At 49.8% G+C, this 18,407-nt stretch overlaps 1 protein-coding gene and 1 long non-coding RNA gene across 2 annotated transcripts in view; one reads left to right on the top strand and one right to left on the bottom strand.

Annotated features, from left to right (window-relative positions):
- Positions 1 to 303: 303 nt before the first annotated feature.
- Positions 304 to 18,407, top strand: part of LOC120621665 (uncharacterized) — a 32,873-nt gene continuing 14,769 nt past the window's right edge. The window contains exons 1-3 of the long non-coding RNA XR_005658230.1: positions 304 to 2,092; positions 3,672 to 3,767; positions 14,483 to 14,726. This is a non-coding gene — a long non-coding RNA (uncharacterized LOC120621665). The remainder of the gene's footprint in view (positions 2,093 to 3,671; positions 3,768 to 14,482; positions 14,727 to 18,407) is intronic.
- Positions 16,352 to 18,407, bottom strand: part of KCNK12 (potassium two pore domain channel subfamily K member 12) — a 40,932-nt gene continuing 38,876 nt past the window's right edge. Inside the window, exon 2 of the mRNA XM_039887221.1 lies at positions 16,352 to 17,389. Coding sequence (XP_039743155.1) covers positions 16,491 to 17,389 — 899 coding nt within the window. The 3' untranslated portion in view covers positions 16,352 to 16,490. The remainder of the gene's footprint in view (positions 17,390 to 18,407) is intronic.

Below are 18,407 nucleotides of genomic sequence, written 5' to 3'. Positions count from 1 at the left end.
GAATGTATTCAGGAGTTGTTTCTCTCCTCCCTTCCTCTTGGAATTGATTAACTTAGCTGGAAATAATGAACCTGAACTGATTTTCTGAGCCCCGGATCTAAGTGGTAATTACTGAACTTGCACCTTGTTTATAGACTTTAGAAAGACCATAATACCTATTCGGATGATCCTTTCCTCTCATCCCCTCTCCCACTAGTTTTTTCCTTGGTGTGAGAACTGACAAGCCAGGAAATAAAGGAGCTGGAAGGAAGAAGTTTCTTTTTTCTAGGGAGTTGTGTCATATTCTAAAGGGCAGTGCTGTAAGTATCATACTACTTTTGGAGAAGAAATCGTGCTTCAAGGACACGTCACTGGAGGAAGAATGACGAGCTCAGGACTTAAATGGTCATTGGCCAAATTCCTTCCTTCCCAGAATCCTGCTGACAGAGCCTCAGGGTCACCTCATAGGGTGTTTTGGTGCCGTTTCTGCTTCTGACTTTTGATATTGAGGCTCTCTTAAAAACATCTTTCAGACCTCTTGGAAGGAATCCATGTCTGCCTCTTGGTTCCTCCTGATGTGAAGGAGACTCCTGTTTACTTCACCTGGCCTCACAAGCTTCAAAAGCGGCCCTTCCTTCGAGTCTCTTGTGGGTTAGTGAGCAGTTCCATCTACCTGGCTAGGGACACTTAGTGAGCTCATGAAGACAACATAGGCTCCCTCAGAGTTAGTTTCGTGGTGACTCCTGCTCAGATTCTGTGGTCACCAGAGGACCCAGGTGACAATTCAAGAGAGGGCACCACCCCCTGAGAGCCCTGGACACTTGGCCCTTTAAAGGCGTTCTCTTGTACATCCCACCTGGGCCCTGACAGCTCAGCAGCCACATAACGAAAGGCCCGATCTCCTTGGCCTGAAGCTGAGTTGCTTTCACTCCTCACGGAGCTTTTACTTCCTCCGGTTCCTCTTCTGGGGCTTCCAGATCTCTGCCATCACGGCCCCATCAAGCCTAAGGACCAGTTCCTGGGACACCCTGACCACTTCGAGTGGTCTGACACCAGTTCTTTCTCACCCAAAAGAAATCTGATCTTCCAGTTATGTCTAGGCCCAGCTGCTTCCTGACTTTCACTGAGTGGGCTGGCCTCTTCCTGTCCTGGCTTCAGTCCTTCCCCATGCCTGCCTTTGGCTGGCCCCCACTTTAATTACTTTACCTCCACTAAGCCTTCTGCAAATTCTAATCCACACTGACAGTGAGGTGATATCTAATGTTTTGTCCGTTCACCATCCCCTCCCCACATTTCTTGGTGAAACCCCTCTATGCAGATCTGAAGTGGCTGCCAGTCACAGGGCCTGTTGTCCCAGCCACAGAGGTGGGTCAATGAGCCAGGCTGTGCCACCAGAGTTTATATGCTCTCCTTCCTCCAAGATTGTTAAATTGGGTTGTTGCCTGCCTGGGGCTGTCTGTGGGCAGGCCCCTCACCACCCTTTACCTTCCTCCGCCCCACCCAGTCATCGCAGGGAGCCCATCAGCAGAGAAGAAACTGAGTCAACATACAGAGAGGGGAGAGCTACTAGTTATGAGTGGGGGAGAGTATGAAAGTGAGCTGGTCACGTTAATTGGGGTCCTGGGGTTACCCAGTCACCAATGCTGCCAATTCCCTTTTGGCTTCTGTTGCTTGTGACCAAAGGGTCCCTAGACAATTCATATACTGAGTGAGCCAGAACGAAAACCCATGACAACCAACTCCTAAATGGGCCTCAAAAGAGACACTTGAGATTCATGCTTCTGTAAATTCAAATTCCAAATGCACCAAGGACATCCACTGATGTGAGGCAACTCCGATGCGATTGTTTTGCAGCAGCATGTAGATCCAAACTATGGCATTGCTTACATGGATTTGTTGAGTGGGATTATGTCAGTAACATGCGATCAACTTATTTTCTAAATCGTTACTTCTAAGAGAAGAATAACCACTTCTACACTAGTCTATGTGTACAGCATCCAGCATAAGGCCACACTGGACACTCGAGCAGAAAGAAACATAGTCGTGCAACGGTCTCTGCCCTGACTCTGGACTTCAGATGCTTAACTTCATTTTTCACATCTGTAAAATGAGGGTAATAATATAATCTATCTAATTTACCTATCTATCTACTAATAATAAGAATTTTTCTTTCAAGTGGGAGAAAGCCAACCCATACTAACTTATACAAAAAGAGCTGTCTGGGGTAGAGGATGCTGATCTCAGGCTCACGTGGTCCGGAACCTGGACCAGTGATGGCGTGGCCTTGCCTAGCCTTCCCTCTCTCCATCTCTCACTCCGGCCTGTGTGAGTATCTGCCTTGTCCTAGGGTTCCTTCATGTGACGGGGGGCATGGCCACCAAGAGATGGCAATAGGGTCAAATCCTTACAATTCTCAGTCTAGAGGGAAGAGGGCCTCTCTCTTCAGTGTCCACATATAAAGTCCCAGGAGGAGTTCCAATTACTTTGACTCGAGGCAAAAACCACCAGGGAAGCCATGCCAGAACCATGCGGAATAGGGGAAGAGAGGTTCCCCCAGGAAATGGGGAGTATTGTGATCCAAAGAAGTGAGTAAGGGGTGCTGGGCTGAGGAAAACGGCACCTGTCCTCACACTTCTTGATAGGAGACTTATGAGGATTAGAAGAAATTCAGCATGGGGAACACTGAGCACGGTCTCTGGCTCCTAGCAAGACCTCAGGAAGTGTCAGCTGCCGCTATCATGGTGCTGGTGATGATAGGGATGGTGATGATGATGGTGATGATGGGGAGGAGAAGGAGGAAGTTGAAAGAACGGGAGTAGGGATGTGGTGTTTCTGTACCTGGCAGCCAGCTACTTGCTGAGTGGGCTACAATCCAGCCTTTCCTCCACCATGTGCCCTGGCCTGGGCAAGGTGCTCAGAGGGGCACCTTGTTCTAAGTCCCACAGAGCCCTGTATCTGCTGGCAATGACCTTTAGGAAGAAGAGTATCTCTTTGTGCACAAAGAACTAAAATCTCTAAACTCAGAAAAGCCAGAGTCGGGACAATAATTCTGAAGTCCTGTAAAGGCATGCTGAGTTGGAGCATGAATTCGTGGCTGGTGGTGTAGTGAAATGAGAAAGGGTTTGGGGAAATTATTTTCTAAAAGGCAGAAGCTCCTGAGCCTGAATTGGTTCTCAAGTGGAAATCAGCCTAAGATATCAGAGGTGTTAGTCAAGGAGGTGGGCAGCAAACAATACCTGTTTGATCTTAGCTTGGGGATCCAGGGAGACCCTGTGCCTCTGGTCCTGGGCCCAGGGGAGCTCTGCTGCGTGTAGATAGTGAAGCTCTAGGAAGAGGGAACAAAAACCAGTGAGCATCTGCTTTGCACCATGTTTCTGCACACATGATCTCACTTAATGCTCAGAACAAACCTGTAATCTATACAGACACGGAAATGGAGACTCAGGAAAGAGAAGTCACTTTCCCCACCAAGGTCACTGAGCTAAGGAGTGATAGAAGGACTGGCTTCCCACCATGCCTCGCTCCACCTGTGCTCCCAGAGAGAGCAAAGTCACAATCAAACAAGCTGGTTCATGTGGGCAAGGCGGGCGATTTCCCCACTTACAGACTAGTAAATGGAGATTCAGAGAGCTGAAGGGCTTGCCCAAACTCACAGGGCTAGAAAGTGACAGAGCTGGTTCTTCTGTCTCTAGATCCACAGCACCAAGCAACTCAACCGTCTGCAGCACAGGCAACATTTCCTTGGCAATGTCTTTGTAGGAATCCTGCAGTCAGACTCCTCCTGCAGGGTAAGTAGCAGCCTGGGGAGACTATGCAGTTTCATTCATCACGTTGATGGGTTCTTGTTTCTCACTGTGGCAACAAAATTGGTGAGACTTTCCGTTTGCATTTTTTGAGAAATGTGGTTCCATGCTGTTTATCAAGCATTTTTCACAGGGAGATATTTTTTTCCCTAACTCTACTGAGGGTCAACCTAAGTGTGGGCAGGACTCATGGGGGTAAGGAGAGGTCTTTAAGGAGCTGGAGGCTGGCTATTGACGCTGCGAAGCTCTCACTTTACTGACTCACGGGCACACAGGTCTGGCCGGGGGCAGCTGTCTTAATGTGTACATCATCTCCTCATTTAGCTCATTTTGTTGGCTTCAAAATCCCTCATAAACAGTCCAATTAAAACCTTGGAAAAAATCTGGGCTCTGTACATGGTCCTCAGTGGAGCAACTAAGAGCTAAACACAGGAAAATGGAAGGTGAGACAAAGCCCAGGATAGGATAATTAGAATCTGAGGTTTCTTCCTTGTGTAAAAGAGAAAAAAGGGACCTGGTGGTTTCCATTAGAGAAAGAAATGCTTTATCAAATAAAATGTAATCCTGGCAATTTTCTTCTATTGGAGTTTGAAGAGAGGCCTGGGAGTATTTAATCTCCCAACATTTTCTCTGTACCTCCCTTATGACACTTCTCAATTTCTGCCAAGTTATTTATATCCTGGTCTTGATAATTCTGCTTATAAGTTATATATTTCTCTAATTCTGTGGACAAGTTGCAGCAGTTTGTAAATAGAAGGTACTCAATAAATGATGTAAAATAAATAATGGATGGATGGATGGATGGATGGATGGATGGATGGATAGATGGCTGACTAGATGAGTGGATGATTGGATGATGGCTCCTGAGAGTTAGCACGGGAAAAGTAGAACCTGTGGATTGATGCGGAGAGCGAAGAAGGGAACTGATATTCACTGAACAAATGTGGTAGACACTGTGGCACTTTAAAACCATCGTTTTAGTCAATCTTCACAGCAATGCAGTAAGGCCAGTTTGTTTTCTCATTTCGAGAAACTGGTGCTCAGAGAGGTAAAGGAATTTGCTTAATGGGACCCTCATCTAGGTCAGTCTGAATGGAAAAACTATACTCTAAAAGTCAACCCAACACCAAGTGGACACCGAAGGCTGAATTTTATAGCGTTTCTTGAGAAAGCACGTTGATGCCGGATTAAAGTGGCTTAAAGTAGAGCAGGCTTGGGCGTGACTGAGGGTCTGCAGTAGGGGCTGAGGGAGGAGCTGGCATCCCCAAGGCCAGGCTAACTGAAGTGTCAGCCTCAGGAGTCTGACAACAGGTATGGACACACTCTTGACAGACTTGTCCTAGAATGCTGTGTTCTGAAACAGGTGGAGCCCAGGCCAGACCAGCTGGCCCTGCCTATCTCAGCCCTTTTCCCTTCTCACGTCCCCACAGGCGACTTCTCAATGTTTATTCCAGAGTGTAAAAGCTGAGAGAGGTGGTACCTGAATGCGGAGGCCTCAGAGGCGGGGAGAGATGAGGTCTCATTGCGGGAGCTGGGGACTGCCCGGGAACAAAGTTTGCCAAGTCTGACCTCAAGCTGATGTTACTATTAGAGGAGACAGGGCTTGGAGCCAGTGGGCAAAGGGGTTTAGGAGCCTGGACTGTGGCTTTGATCCTGGAGACTGAATCCTCCCTGTGACTGCCCAGCGTAATCCTGGTCTATCTCGCTGGCACGTCCTGCTTCCAAGGCCTATCCCCACCCTGGCTGGGAGCCTGTCTCTCACAGAAGCCCTGTCTAGGTGACCTGTAGATTGAGGTCCCTGTCAGCAAGCCCACCCCTGATGGAATAAGCTGCCATGACTGCTTTATCCTCTTTGGGGCTGGGCTTCTGAGCTTCTGACAGACCTCAAAGCTGCTTAGCCTTTGTGCCTGCCCCACCCCCTCACCACTAGCCCCCTCTGCCCACCCCCTGAGGTACCACTGAGATCTATTATTTCTGCTTTTAGCTTTGTCACAAACAGCCCTCTGCAGGGTTCTGTTGTCAGTCATTTATTTGTATGGTTGTGTAAGTGGAAACTGCACTATCTTTTTCTCCCTGGTTATTTACACCTCAAATCATATTGTGGAGAACAAAGTTTCTGTCAGCAAAAGCATAGTAATCCTCATTTCTATTCATATGGCCTAAATAGTAGACATTATTATTTTGCATATGTCATCTTTTGGGCATGGATTATTATAACTCTGTTTTACTTGTACCCCTGTGGGGGTCTCTCTTGCTTACCTAATGACTCTGGTGGGCCTAGGCTGGACTGGCATATATTTGTACAGGGACTCTCAGGGGTCCTTGTGACCCTTGGGTACTTGGTGCCTGGAACACGACCCCAAGATGGAGGAAAGAGATTGCCCCTCTCACTCAGCAGTGAGTTGACGAGGTAGAGAGGAAACCCCTTGTGAGGCAAAGACTTAAGGCACTTGCGTTGGACCCTAAAATCCTGTAGGGAGAAGTACCCTTGGGCATGACACTGTGTAGTCCTGGTGGGCAGAGGGGTTTGTGGGCCAGGTGGGTTGTGGTCACCTGAGGTTAGACCTTGAAGGCCTGGAAGTGAGTAATGGAGAGGAAATGTTAGAAGAGAGGGAACCCGCAAGCAGCGGGGTATAGCATCCCTTTGGGGGTAGGGGTCAAGGCATGCTATGCTCTCCTTGCTCTGGCTGGTGCGGTCGAAAAAACAGAGGCCTTCTGCCGGAAGTGCCAGCTGATCTGCTTCTAGTCCAGGCTTTTCCCACATACAAGTTGCTTCTCTCCTCCACCCAGGGTCCTCATTTGTGACAGGAGGGTCAGACGAAACCGTGTCTAAGGCTGGCCTGTGCAGTCATCTCCCTTCCAGGAGGGAGAGGCCGACCCGGGTTGGAATCTGGCCTCGTCTCCAGACTGCTTCCTGTGTGCCTCTAAGTAGCTTCCCCAGAAGCAGCAGGTGAGCTGAAGCAGGGAATGAAAGGCCAGTGATGCTTGGCTTGCTCCTTCTGTGGTCAGATGGCTTATTTTACCGCTACCTCTAGGAGGCGCTAGGACCTGGTGGCAAATCCCTGGGGAGTTCCTGCAGCAGGACCGGAGCTCCTAAATCTCATCAGTTGTGGAACAGCCTGGCCATCCCCACCTGGAGACGGTGTGCAGGACCCTCAGTCACGGTGCAGAGAGGACAGCCGCGCTCACTCCGTGTGAGCCTGTGGGAGGAGAGAGGATGCCTTCACGGAACGGGGTTGAGGGGGGACTGCAACATCCAGGGAAGGCTGCACCCCAAGATGTCTCTGGGCCCAAAAGCTTGATCTGCCTCTAGTGCTTTTGCATCATTCTTGTTAACTGTTTAAGATAAATAAAATTACCAAAATAATAGTTTTTCCCCCTTTTTATTTTGATTTCTAATATAAATGTAAATCCTTTATTACGAAGTGTGGACTGGGAGAGTAGATGTTCCAAGCTTCTGGAACAGAGATGCTCTCTGGCTCTCTAGCCCGTAGAAATCTCCCTCCTGCTCTCTTGCTCTGGATGCTCGGAAGAGAAGTTGGGGAAGTTGGAACATGGAAGACAGAGTCCTGCAATTGTTGGGGTGTTTGGTTAATAGTCTTAGAAGCGGGAGGCAGAGGGAGCACAGTCCCTGTCACATAAATGTGAATTGGAGAGCACTTGTTAGAAATGTATCAGGGAATGGCTAGAAATTTGTTTTTAAGGGAAAGAGTGTTAGGGCTTACATTCAGCTTCAGTTCTCTGAAGCCAGAAGTCAACAAGGTTGATCCATGATGCCCTCAAATGGCCTTTTCTGTGGCCTATATCTGATTATTGGGTTCCCGTCTCCATCCACCAGGAGCCAAGTCTTTTCCCTCCCTCTACTCCATCAAAACCTGTTCTCAGAAGAGGCTTCACTGTCAGTCATTTACACTTTAGTATGAATATGTCCTTGTACTCTCTCCCAGAGATGTCTGCATTCCATGACTGAACTTTCTCATGAAAGTTGCTATTGATGTAAAAGGCATTTCAGCTCTCAAGGAGCAAGGAAGGAGTTTATTTTGGGTAAAGGCACAGTGTTAGCCCAAATTTTTTCAGTTGCAAGGTAACCTAACTCAGCTCATAGGCAAAGGAGGAAATTACTGGCTCACACTGGTGGGAAGAAAGCTTAGGAAGCTCCCAGGTTTGGAAGCAGGCCTGCAAGTGCCAGGCCTCAGGGACCGCAGCTGGGCTCAGTCTGTCAGCTAGGCCTACCTCTGCTTCCCTTTGCACGATGGCCTCCTTCTCTCCTTCTGTAGGCAGACGCTCGACACAGCAGAGAAGTACTATGACCTGGATATGAGAAGAAGGACTTTGTGATCCTGATCTGGAGCAATTTTAGGTGGAGGAGCAGAGAGGATGGAGTGTGGGTAGAAGAGATCTATGAACTCTGGTGTTAACTGGCTACTCAGATTTTGACAAAGAATGGTTCTTATTCTTTGCCAGGTAGAAGGTAGATGAGGAATGGGGGCAGGGAAGAGTAAAGCCAGGTGAAGAACAGAGCTACCCAGTGCTGTGTGTGGGGCTCAGCCTTGCAGCAGCCTCTCCAGAACCTCTCTGATGTACTTGCTTCTGTACCTGACCTGGATGTACCTGGCTATGGTCACCTGACTCCATGTCCTAGCTCCTAGACCACAGAGGGCCAGATTCATGTCTTATTAACTGTAATCACCACAGGGCCTAGCACAGATTGTGCACACAGTAGGTGCTCACATGTGTTTGTTGAATGAATGAGCACAAGATCAAACGATGGGCTAGACAATGCTGTGGGCTATCAGGAAGGGTATCTGGGTTCTGCTGGAGATTAGATAGTGAATTTGCTTTGTGACCTTCTCCTTGCTGGGCCTCATTTATCTCCATCTGCGGAGTAAAGTAAATGCTCCTTTTTTGTTCCCCCTCTGCTGGAACATTCCACAATTAATGTCTGAGTCAAAGAGAGGACGTTTTGCTTCATGTCTTACTTGTAGCAATATCTGGAACTAGGCTTTTAATATAAAAGTTTGTGTGCCTTTGTGTGTGTGTGTGTGTGTGTGTGTGTGCGAAGCAATGTGTGTAGGTCCATATATCCCAAATAAATTTACTCATAACCGCAACATCTGCGGTGGCCTTGTGGGAGAGTCCCCCGCTTTACAGGGAGATGCCCGCAGAGCGTGGATATTACCCGCACTGGTGTCAAGTCCTAAGGGAAGCCCTGGGGATGTGGGAGGGATGGATGCCTCATGGCAAACAGCAGCTGGGGGGCTTTCCATAGAGGACCAGGGAGAAGAGGCCACTTGGAGGCAGAGAAGACCACAATGGTTCTTAGTGTTTAGGGAAAAGCTTCTGCTTCTACTTCTGCCACATGGCTCCAACTCCCACCCTAGGGTCACCATGGAGTTCGAGATTTCTGGTCCCAGAGATCTCTCTCCAGCAGCACTATGTAAGAGATCTTGCTGCAATGACAGAAATGTTCTGTGTCTGTGCTGTTCAATATGGTAGCAGTTAGCCACATGTGGCTATTGAGCACTTGAAGTGTGGTTAGGTTAGTACAACTAAAGAGCTAAATTTTTAATTTAATTTAAATTTGTTTAAAATTAAATAGCTGAATATAGCTAGTGACTACTGCATTGGACAGCACAGCTCTAGAAAATGGATTTTATTTGTCCTGGAGGAAGCGGAGACCAATGAAAGCAGAGACCTGGAGCTCAGGAAGGTTCTAGCAGGGTTGGTATTCGAGTTGAAGCCATAGCTCTCAGTAGGAAGTCTGCTTATCCTCAGCAGGACGCGAATCCTTCCAGCCTGCATTCAGATGGCTGCTCTGCTCAGCTCAGTCCACAGAGAAAGAACTGGCATAAATTGTCCAAATCGGGTCAGGCACTTGGCAGACGTTTGCTAAGGGTGGTTCTTGATAGGGATTCCTGGTGAACTCTTACATTTCTCCTCCCACCCCAAGCCTCAGAGTGACAGAGCCAAAAGGACGGCCCCTCATTTTGCCGACACGGGAAAGATGCCTTAGTGAGGGGAAGAGATCTGCTCACAGGCAGAAGCAAGCAGAAGTGAGCTCTCATTACCAAGCAATTGTTGCCTTATGGTTAAGTCTTTCTTTAGTGATTCCACCAACATCCCTTCTGTGAACATTTCCCTGAAAACGGAGTAGGAAGGGGCCAGGAATGTAATTTTCTTTGCCCAGACTCCAGTTCTTGGAAGATGCACTCAAATCAAAAAAGCACTCTGCAGGTTTCAGTCCTGTGGAACCTCATGCAGTTCCCCTCCCTCATCTTCTCACTTCCTGTCCCTTGGGCCTGGACCCTGCCTGTCCTCATCAGCAGGCTCACTGCAGCCCTTTTTGGGCTCGGTTTGGACAACCTGCCTCTGTGTGCCTTCACTGACTGCCTGGGCAGGGTGGGCAGGGTGGCTGTTTTCCCTGGGTGCTCTTCACAGCCTAGATGGACTACCCTGTGACATAGGGTAGTCTGAACTCATCTTGCCGTTCTGAGTACCCTGTCTCCTGGTGGCCTCTCAAGAGCCCGGAGTTCAGGATATCTGTCTGTGCTGCCTTTCTCACCGTTGTATTTCCAGCCCTTAACACTGGGGGGCCTGGCCCCGAATTAGACAAGTTACTTACCTTCTATGATCCACAACAAAATGGGGGGACAGTACCAAATTCCTAGGGTCAGTAGAGGATAGTGAGATAAATCATGCAAATCTCTTGTCCAAGGGCCCGACTGGTAAATGTAAATTAATTTTTCTTATTTTCTTGTTAGGAAAACAAATATATTCACAGAAAGGTAACTGATCATGAAAGGGAGAGGGTTGGCAGTCCAACCGGGGATGACTGGGATCTAAAATGTCGTAGGAATCATAGGTCTTAGAACTTGAAAGGAAGGTAAGGACCACTTCGTGCAGCTGAAACATCCACCTCAGCTGATTACACAGCTGGGGCAGGAGATCCAGAGAGAGAAGGGCTGATGGGCAACCAGGGCCCAGAACCACCCCGCTTACAACCCCTTGCCACAAGGGGCTAATGGATCTTAGCTGGAAACAGAGTAACAGGAAGGTTTCTATTCAGAAACATTGTAGGCCAGTGGTTTTCAAACTGCTGGGAGTAATTCATAGGCAGATCATGAAATCAATTTAGTAACTTTGACTGGTATTAAAAAGACCAGCAAGACCAGGATGGAAAATAATACACTGCAGTTCTCACTGCAGTTGAATGAAACCTTTTGGGTTGGGGGAGGCTAGAAATAATTTCGCAGATTGATGTAGGAAGGGTGGGGACTTGAGTCACCTGCCAATTATGTCTCATCTCATTGGTAGAGCAACCTGTAGGAAAAGGATGACCTGGGGAGGGGGCTGTGGAGGGGAGAGAGAGTCTCAGTGGAATTTACACTATTATGCTGATGATTAAGGCTGAGTCAAAAAGGAGAGGTTTACAAAGGCATGGGGCAGAAGCAATCACCTGGATGGAGACTTCTTCCTCAGCTGGCACCGCAGAGAGAATCCCTTGTAGAAGCAATAGGGGCTGCCTGGCCTTTTATTATGATGAAATGCCTCTTATAATGGAGACACTTTGCATTTATAAAGCTCTTTATACTTCTAAGAGTTCCCAGCCTCTCATTTATTTTTCATAAGACTCCTGGGAGGTCGGTGGTGAGGTGGGGCCAGGAGAGACAATGTCTTTATTTCAGTTTGGAAATGGGAAAACTGAGGATCTGAGCAAGAAGAGTGACTGCCAGATGCGGGACTAGGAGATTCCGACCTCATAGTTTCTAAATAGGTGCTCTTTTCACACTGCAATGTGAATACTCAGTGTTTAGCGTGTAGGTTCAAGACCTTGGTTGCCCATTAGATTCACCTTGGCATCTTCCAAGAAATTCCAGTGCTTGCCTGCACTCCTCCTCAGACCAATGAAATCAAGATCTGGGGAGTGGGGCCTGGGCATCAGTATCTTTAAAGATCCCTTTAGAGAGTCTAGTGCCGACAGTGTTGGAAACCACTGTCACAGTTGGGACCCGTGTCCCACCTCCCCAGGCGTGTTTCCTTGCACCTTTGCCTTGGACCTTCTGGCCCTGGCTATCAGAAACCAGCCTTGGCCCAGTCCGGTCAAACTGCCTGCGAAGTCCAGCTTAGATGGATGCCACTGTCATTTTTGCAGAGTAATTCCTCTGGGGAGCTGCCACCCAGGCCCCATCCTCAAAGATGCAGTCTCCTGGGACCCCCAAAGAGGAGGCGTGAACAGGGAAGAGGGAGGCAGGCGGCTCTGACAGACAGAAAGCAAACAGCTCAAGGGGTGGCAGGCTGCATTTTATTCATCGTTAATTTAAACACCCTTCAAGTCCTCTTTTGGAGTGCTGCTCAGAAAAATAAATGTATTGTTTAAGAAACCCTGCTGACCCCCCCTCCCCCACCCCCAGCATGCTCTACCCACCCCTCCTGAGAGAACATGTAGCATAGAAAATAAATTGTAAAGCCACAGGGAGCTTCCCTAGGGAGGAAGGGGAGGAGAAGAGGCTGGAAGAAGGGGAAAGAGGGGCTTGGGCCAAGTTAGTGCAGAAATCTCATCGCTTCTCAACACATAATGGGCACGGGGCTAGGACGCTGCACATGCCTGAAGGTGCTAGAGCTGCCCCAGGGCAAGAGTCCAGGCCCCAAGTCCATGCTGACGAGCCGTCCTGGGGTCAGGAATGGTTTCAACAGCCCTCCCATCCCTTCCCACCCCACAGAATGGAGTGAGCATATTGTACAACAACTGTGGCCACAAGGAAGCCCCAGCGCCTCTTCTGGACTCAGAAGTGCCCTAAGCAATCGTCTGGATGTGCTTTCCAGACAGTGTGCATGTGGAATTGTGCTTTTTGTCTGTTAAGAATGTAAAAAGTTACAGTAAGACGGAACCACCTGGCCCTTGGCTTCTGTGGTCTCCGCCTCTGTGGCTGCCGTCTGCCTTGGTTCCCCAGAAGCTTCTCCTTTGGCAGTGAGGGTTTATCACCCCTCACCTCAAAGCAGGCAGGAAGAGGGCATCTGTTAGGAGGCCTGACTAAGGGATACAGGAGCCTGGATAAATGTAGCAGCTATTTGCCAGAGCTTGGCTTGGGTTTGGATACTGGCTTCTGGGTAAAACGCAAATTCATGCAAAGTGTTCATGAAGCTCCCCCAAGGCAGAGAGGAATTTTCCAGGCTCTTGCAGATCCCCAGAGAATTAAAAATGGGAACTCTTTCTTCTTAAAATGGCCCAGACTAGGATTTTTCTTTTGGTAAAGGGGCTAGTCGCTCTTTGTAAGGCTGGTGTGTGTGTGTGTGTGTGTGCGCGCGCGTGCACGCGTGCACACGGTGCTGTGATGTGATGTGATGTGTGATGCTCCTGAGCAAATGCCCAGGACTGTCAGGCATTTTCCACAAGCTGAGGGCCCAAAACTGCCTGAACCTTCTGACTCCTTCACCAGGCCCAGAGGCTCTGGCTGCAGTCAGAAGACATGGGGCCTGACCATTCGGCCTTATTAGCAAGTAAAGATCCCACAGGTGGCTTATTTTACCTGGCTGCTCAGCTCCGAGAGAGCCCAGCTGTTTGCCAAGACCTTGGCCTCTGTGTGGTTTGAGCTGGATGGCGAGAGGCTTCTTAAGAGCCCTGCTATCTTTGCCCCACAGCCCCAGCATTGGAGGGGTGAGTGCGGGCCTAAGGTTAGGAAGTGACTCCTTGTGCAGCGGGGAGTTGTAGACTCCAGTGAACAGACAGCTGTGGGTCAAACTGGAGACCCTCAAACAGTGGGAGAGGCCACAACATCTAAGAGAATGGATCCCTTTCTTACTTAGCCTGAGGTTCCAAAGAACCTGTACCAAAGAAAGGGGTCCCTATCAATGTCACTGTTCCTGAAATGATAAGAGGACCCCATCGCTGCTTATTAAGGAGTTCTGGTTCTCAATGCCCACCCTCAAGCATAGTGTCAAATGAGCCCTTTAGGCGTAGGTCTAGGCTCCATTTATCTCTTGACCTCAAGGAGCATTTCCCCAGGAGTATTCCCCAGCATCTGGGGCACTGAGCCCTTTGGCCTGAGGTGAAGATGGTGATGTACTCAGATGGGGGGTGGGGGGACCAGAGGAACATGGGCAAAAATACACATGTGTCACTGCATCCTGAGCTACCACTGTACACTAGAGAACTGGCGTTACTTTGGGAGGTTGGTGAGAAAGAAGAGTCCCTTCCCTGCTCCCTCAAATCACGCCTGTGGGTCCTTCAGAAACTTGCCTGAGCTGCCCATAGTCACCTGCTTTCAAAAGCAAAGCATAGGAAAAGAAGTGAAAATAGCCAAGGCTGCAGCCAGAGCAATTTAGGATAGACTTTACGAAGTACTGTTGACAGAAAAGACTTCCAAAGAAGGTTTCAAGTTTTTCTTCTAGGGAGGCAGGTCCTCTGGGGATGGGATTCTGTGCGGTCTCATGTACTGGTCAATAGGATCACCTGGACAGCTCTTTGGCCTGTCTAGCTCAAGGAGCCTCAGTGGCTGGGTCTTAAGCCTACTGTGCTGTTTCTGGGCCTCACTTCCTCTAGGTTGGCTACTATTTTGCCTGCTATTAAGTCCTCATGGTCAAGATGCCTCTGTCATGGGATCTTTACTTCCCCTTCTGGATGGTTCAGATTCTCAAGTTATTTCTCGTTGCCTAGGTGATACCTCTGATTGGATGCCTTTCGCTCTTTTTTTCTTTTAAAGGGATAAACCTGACACTATTTCTAGGTCCAATGAGAGGGCTCTGCCCTAGAGAACGTGTGCCTCTTTGAGCATGCAGTCCCTTCGGTGTGACCGCAGCCATCGCTCAGGCACAGGTGGGGGTGCTCGCAAGCTGGCCTGAGTCACAGTGGATCCTGGAAGCGTGGCTCTCTAGAAACCTACCTTTCAGGATTTAGCAACACTGACCTCTCTCCTGGCTGCTCCACCCTCCTGGCTTCACCTCCAGGTTAGCGCCCGTGTTGAAAAACCAATCCCAATCCAAATTAGAAGTTACCAAAGTAGCCGGAGAGTCACTCAGATCCCAACTCATTTTTTCCTTCCTGCCATGGATTGGAAGGGGAAAGAGGAAGCTGACATTCAAACATGACTCTTAATGCTGTGTGTGTGTGTGTGTGTGTGTGTGTTCCAGGCACATGTGCTTCCCTCACTGCCAAGGAGGGAGATTTCACGACTTTCAAGGACTCTTGGGCAGACAGTGTGAGGCGTCCAGTGCTTTTCTAAGACTTCCTGTCAGAAGCTATATATATTGGTGGGCCACACTGTGTCTGACTAGACTCTGGCATTTGTCCTTGAGATTATCATCTTTTCAGATGAGGACATGGGCTGAAATGATGGGCATCTGGGTTTCCTCTAGGTCAGTGACTCCTATCTGGCAGAGGGTGAGAATCTGTCCCTCAACTTGAGGATCATCCAGAGCAAAAGCTGAATCCTAAAATTGCTTCCATCTACACATTCCTCTCTCCTGCCTTCCTCCACCTCCGATACGGCCTGTGCAAGGAGGAAACTAATTCGCTTGATTATTAGTGGGGACCAAACAACGTTTAGAATGGGATGTGCCCCTCAAACATTATGGACTCTGGAGCCAAATTCTCTGACATTTGTAGGATGGCTGCTTTGGGTTTTTGGTGCTGCAGGCCCTGGTGCCCCGTGGGTGCAGCTGGCACAGCCCTAATTCAGAGAAGGAGTGGGGCTGGAGGCTGCACTCAGCACTCTCAGGCTCTGTAAAGGGAGAAAACATTGAACTGATCAGTGGGAGTTAGGGGGAAAAAATCCACACCAACAAAGCAAAATCTTGTCTGAGAAGACTCAGACATTCCTGGTTAATGAGGAAAAGCATTCTGGTGGATGATGCTGGTGAAAGAAAGGAGGGTTGGGGGATTCAGAGATGAGCCAGGAGCCTCAAAGATCAAACAGCTGAAGCAAAGCAGGGCTCCTGCAGCTCAGTGCCCCTCCTGGCAGGCTACTTGGGTTTCGCTCATTAGAAGTAGCTGCCCTATGTGCTGTGCTAAGCAGACTAACTCCAGGCTGAGAAAGGCCAACTAAGCCCCTTACCATTGCAATTTCCAAATCTCAGAGAAATGCCACAGTCCGCAAGTTGGTGCTATGTTTTATCTCATTGCATAATACTACACCATTCTCTGTGTGTAGCGGCTGTTCTATATATACATATATATACATCAGGAGGTAACAGATGGCTCTCCCCACCCCCACCTGTCAAAACTGTGACTATATCACTTCTGACGACCAGAAGGAAGCTGCTAGGCTGGGCCAGGATTCTAAATGCTGCGGAGGTAATTCAGAGCCATGAAAAGTTGCACCATATGTTTTGGGGTTGCCGGCTGCTTATGTGCATGGGGGCCGAGTTTAATGCCAGTCTGCAAAACCCAGGGCTGGCACTCTCCTCGCTGCGGTATGCACCGGGGTAAGGGTCTGGGGTGCCACTTTTTCTCTCCTTGGAGAACCTGCTGGGGCCACGGTTCTCCAAGAGGGGACCCACAAGGAAAACAGGCTCCCCCAACACCTGCCCCTGATAACATCAGGCCTGGCCAAATAGTATTTCTTTAAAAAAAAAAAAAAACTTTTTTGGTTTCGTTTTATTGGATAAAGATTAAGAAAGCGCCAGCGTCTGAGAGAAGGAAAGCAAGCCACGCCCAGTGGTACGCCAGCCTGGCGAGGGTCTCTGGCGCAGCGGGGCGGGCAGGCGGGCGGTCTACCTGGAGGCGCTGGTCTCCGCCAGGCGGTTGTTCATGATGCCCAGCGCGCCGACACCGCCCGAAAAGCCGTTCTGGCGCGTGTTAATGCAAACGCTGCGCGGGTAGCCGTTGGCCGTCTCGGACAGCTGCTTCTGCAGCAGCGCCAGCGACACCTTGTTGGAGGCCGTGAGGTCGCGCATGGAGATGAGCTCTCCCGACAGGCGGCGGCCCTCGGCGTCGCTGTCGCCAGCCGGGTCGGCGCCGAGTGCGGCCAGGCGGCGGCGCAGCCGGGAGCCCGGGGTGATGGCGTTGCGCCGGGCCAGGGGCGCGCCGGGTGCCGGACAGCAGCGCGCGCAGCAGCGGCAGCTCAGCTTGCGCAGCATCCAGTTGAGCACCTGCTTGATGAGGATGGAGATGACATTGAAGAGTGAGTAAATGCAGCACACGCCGAGCAAGATGAAGAGGAAGTTGCCCAGGCGGTAGAGCCCCTGGTTCCGGTAGGCGGCGTGCTGGCTGCTCACTAGGTCCCCGAAGCCGATGGTGCTGAAGGTGACAAAGCAGAAGTAGAGAGAGTCCACGTAGTCCCAGCCCTCCACACTGGTGTACATGGCCGAGGCGCAGCACGAGAGCAGCACGGCGAACAGGCCCAGGATCAGCAGCACGTGGTACACCGAGGGCTTCCAGCCAGCCAGGCAGTCCGCCTCTGAAAGCGCTGAGCCCCTGCGGAAGGTGGTGGGCAGCAGGCCGCTGCGGCGCAGCTGGCGCTCCCGGCAGGTGCGCATGATGAAAGCCAGCAGCGAGATGATGCGCTCCAGGAAGAGGTTGAAGAACAGGATGGTCCCAGCGCAGCCAAACAGCCCGTAGGCGATGAGGAAGGCCTTCCCGCCCACCGTGGCAGGGGTGGTCATGCCGAAACCTGGGAAGACAGGGCAAGGGTCAGCGAGTTCCTGGCGGGGCGCTCGCCCTATGTATGCAGGTGATGACCTGGCTCCTATCTTGCGTGGCATCGGTCAAGTAGTGGGGAAACAGTACTTAGACATGTCTCTCCTTTGGTGGCACTAGACATTGTTCCTGAATTGGCAGCGCCTAAATTGATGGAGGACACATGGCCCCTCCTGTTGAGGAATCTATAAATCGAAATGGGTGGGGCAAGATGGTCACTAGGAAGGACCCATCAGGACACACAAAACAATTCACAGCACAGGTGCAAACCCCTTGGATACCTACAAAGCAAGTATCACCTGCTCTCTCAACCCTAGAATTAATTTTTTAATATAACCAGTGGCACATGTGTTAGGGTAGAATTCCACATAGGCTTCATCTTATGTGGGATCTCTGGGGACCAGGTAGAGTGTGTTCGGTCCAGGTAGCTATATTTGATGGTCTCTGAAAAATGGTTTATGAAACTGACAAAAGGATTGTTTGAGAATGAGTCCACAACCTTCAGAGTAAACGTGGTTCTGCCATTAGGTGTCAGCCCCTTCTCACCCAAGGACTACCATGACCCTTGCTCACACTTGCAGCCTGGGGAAAGGTTTTGGCCCTGGGGGTCTTGTGCTGCATGTGTCTGGGGTTGCTTTTGTCCTGGGAGGTCTGCTCTGTGCCTGGGCAAATGCTTATTGCCTAGAACTCTTAAAATTAAGTCTTAACTTACTTGTTCAATGCACTGTCTTTAAGAGAGATTCTTTATCAATTGATTTCTGCAGAATGTTTGGCTTTCCACCAGTGTGCTCAGTCCATGCCATCCAGGGCAGCGCAGAGTGGCAGCTCTGCCCCTCCAAACAGCTCAACCTGCAGCTGTCTTTAGTATCTTTGCGGGACCCATGATTGCCTGACTCTGGTTATGGGAAGGGGTTTAATTTCTGGGTAGGAAGATTTACTGCTGCTTGGAATCTGAGCTGAAAATGGATCATCTGTTTGGGCAGCAGCGTGGC

Source organism: Pteropus medius, unplaced genomic scaffold, assembly GCF_902729225.1.
Source record: "Pteropus medius unplaced genomic scaffold, Ma_sr-lr_union100, whole genome shotgun sequence".
In the NCBI taxonomy this organism is placed as follows: domain Eukaryota; kingdom Metazoa; phylum Chordata; class Mammalia; order Chiroptera; family Pteropodidae; genus Pteropus; species Pteropus medius.
Note: the sequence above shows the minus strand (reverse complement) of the source record. Positions and strands in the feature narration are given on the sequence as shown.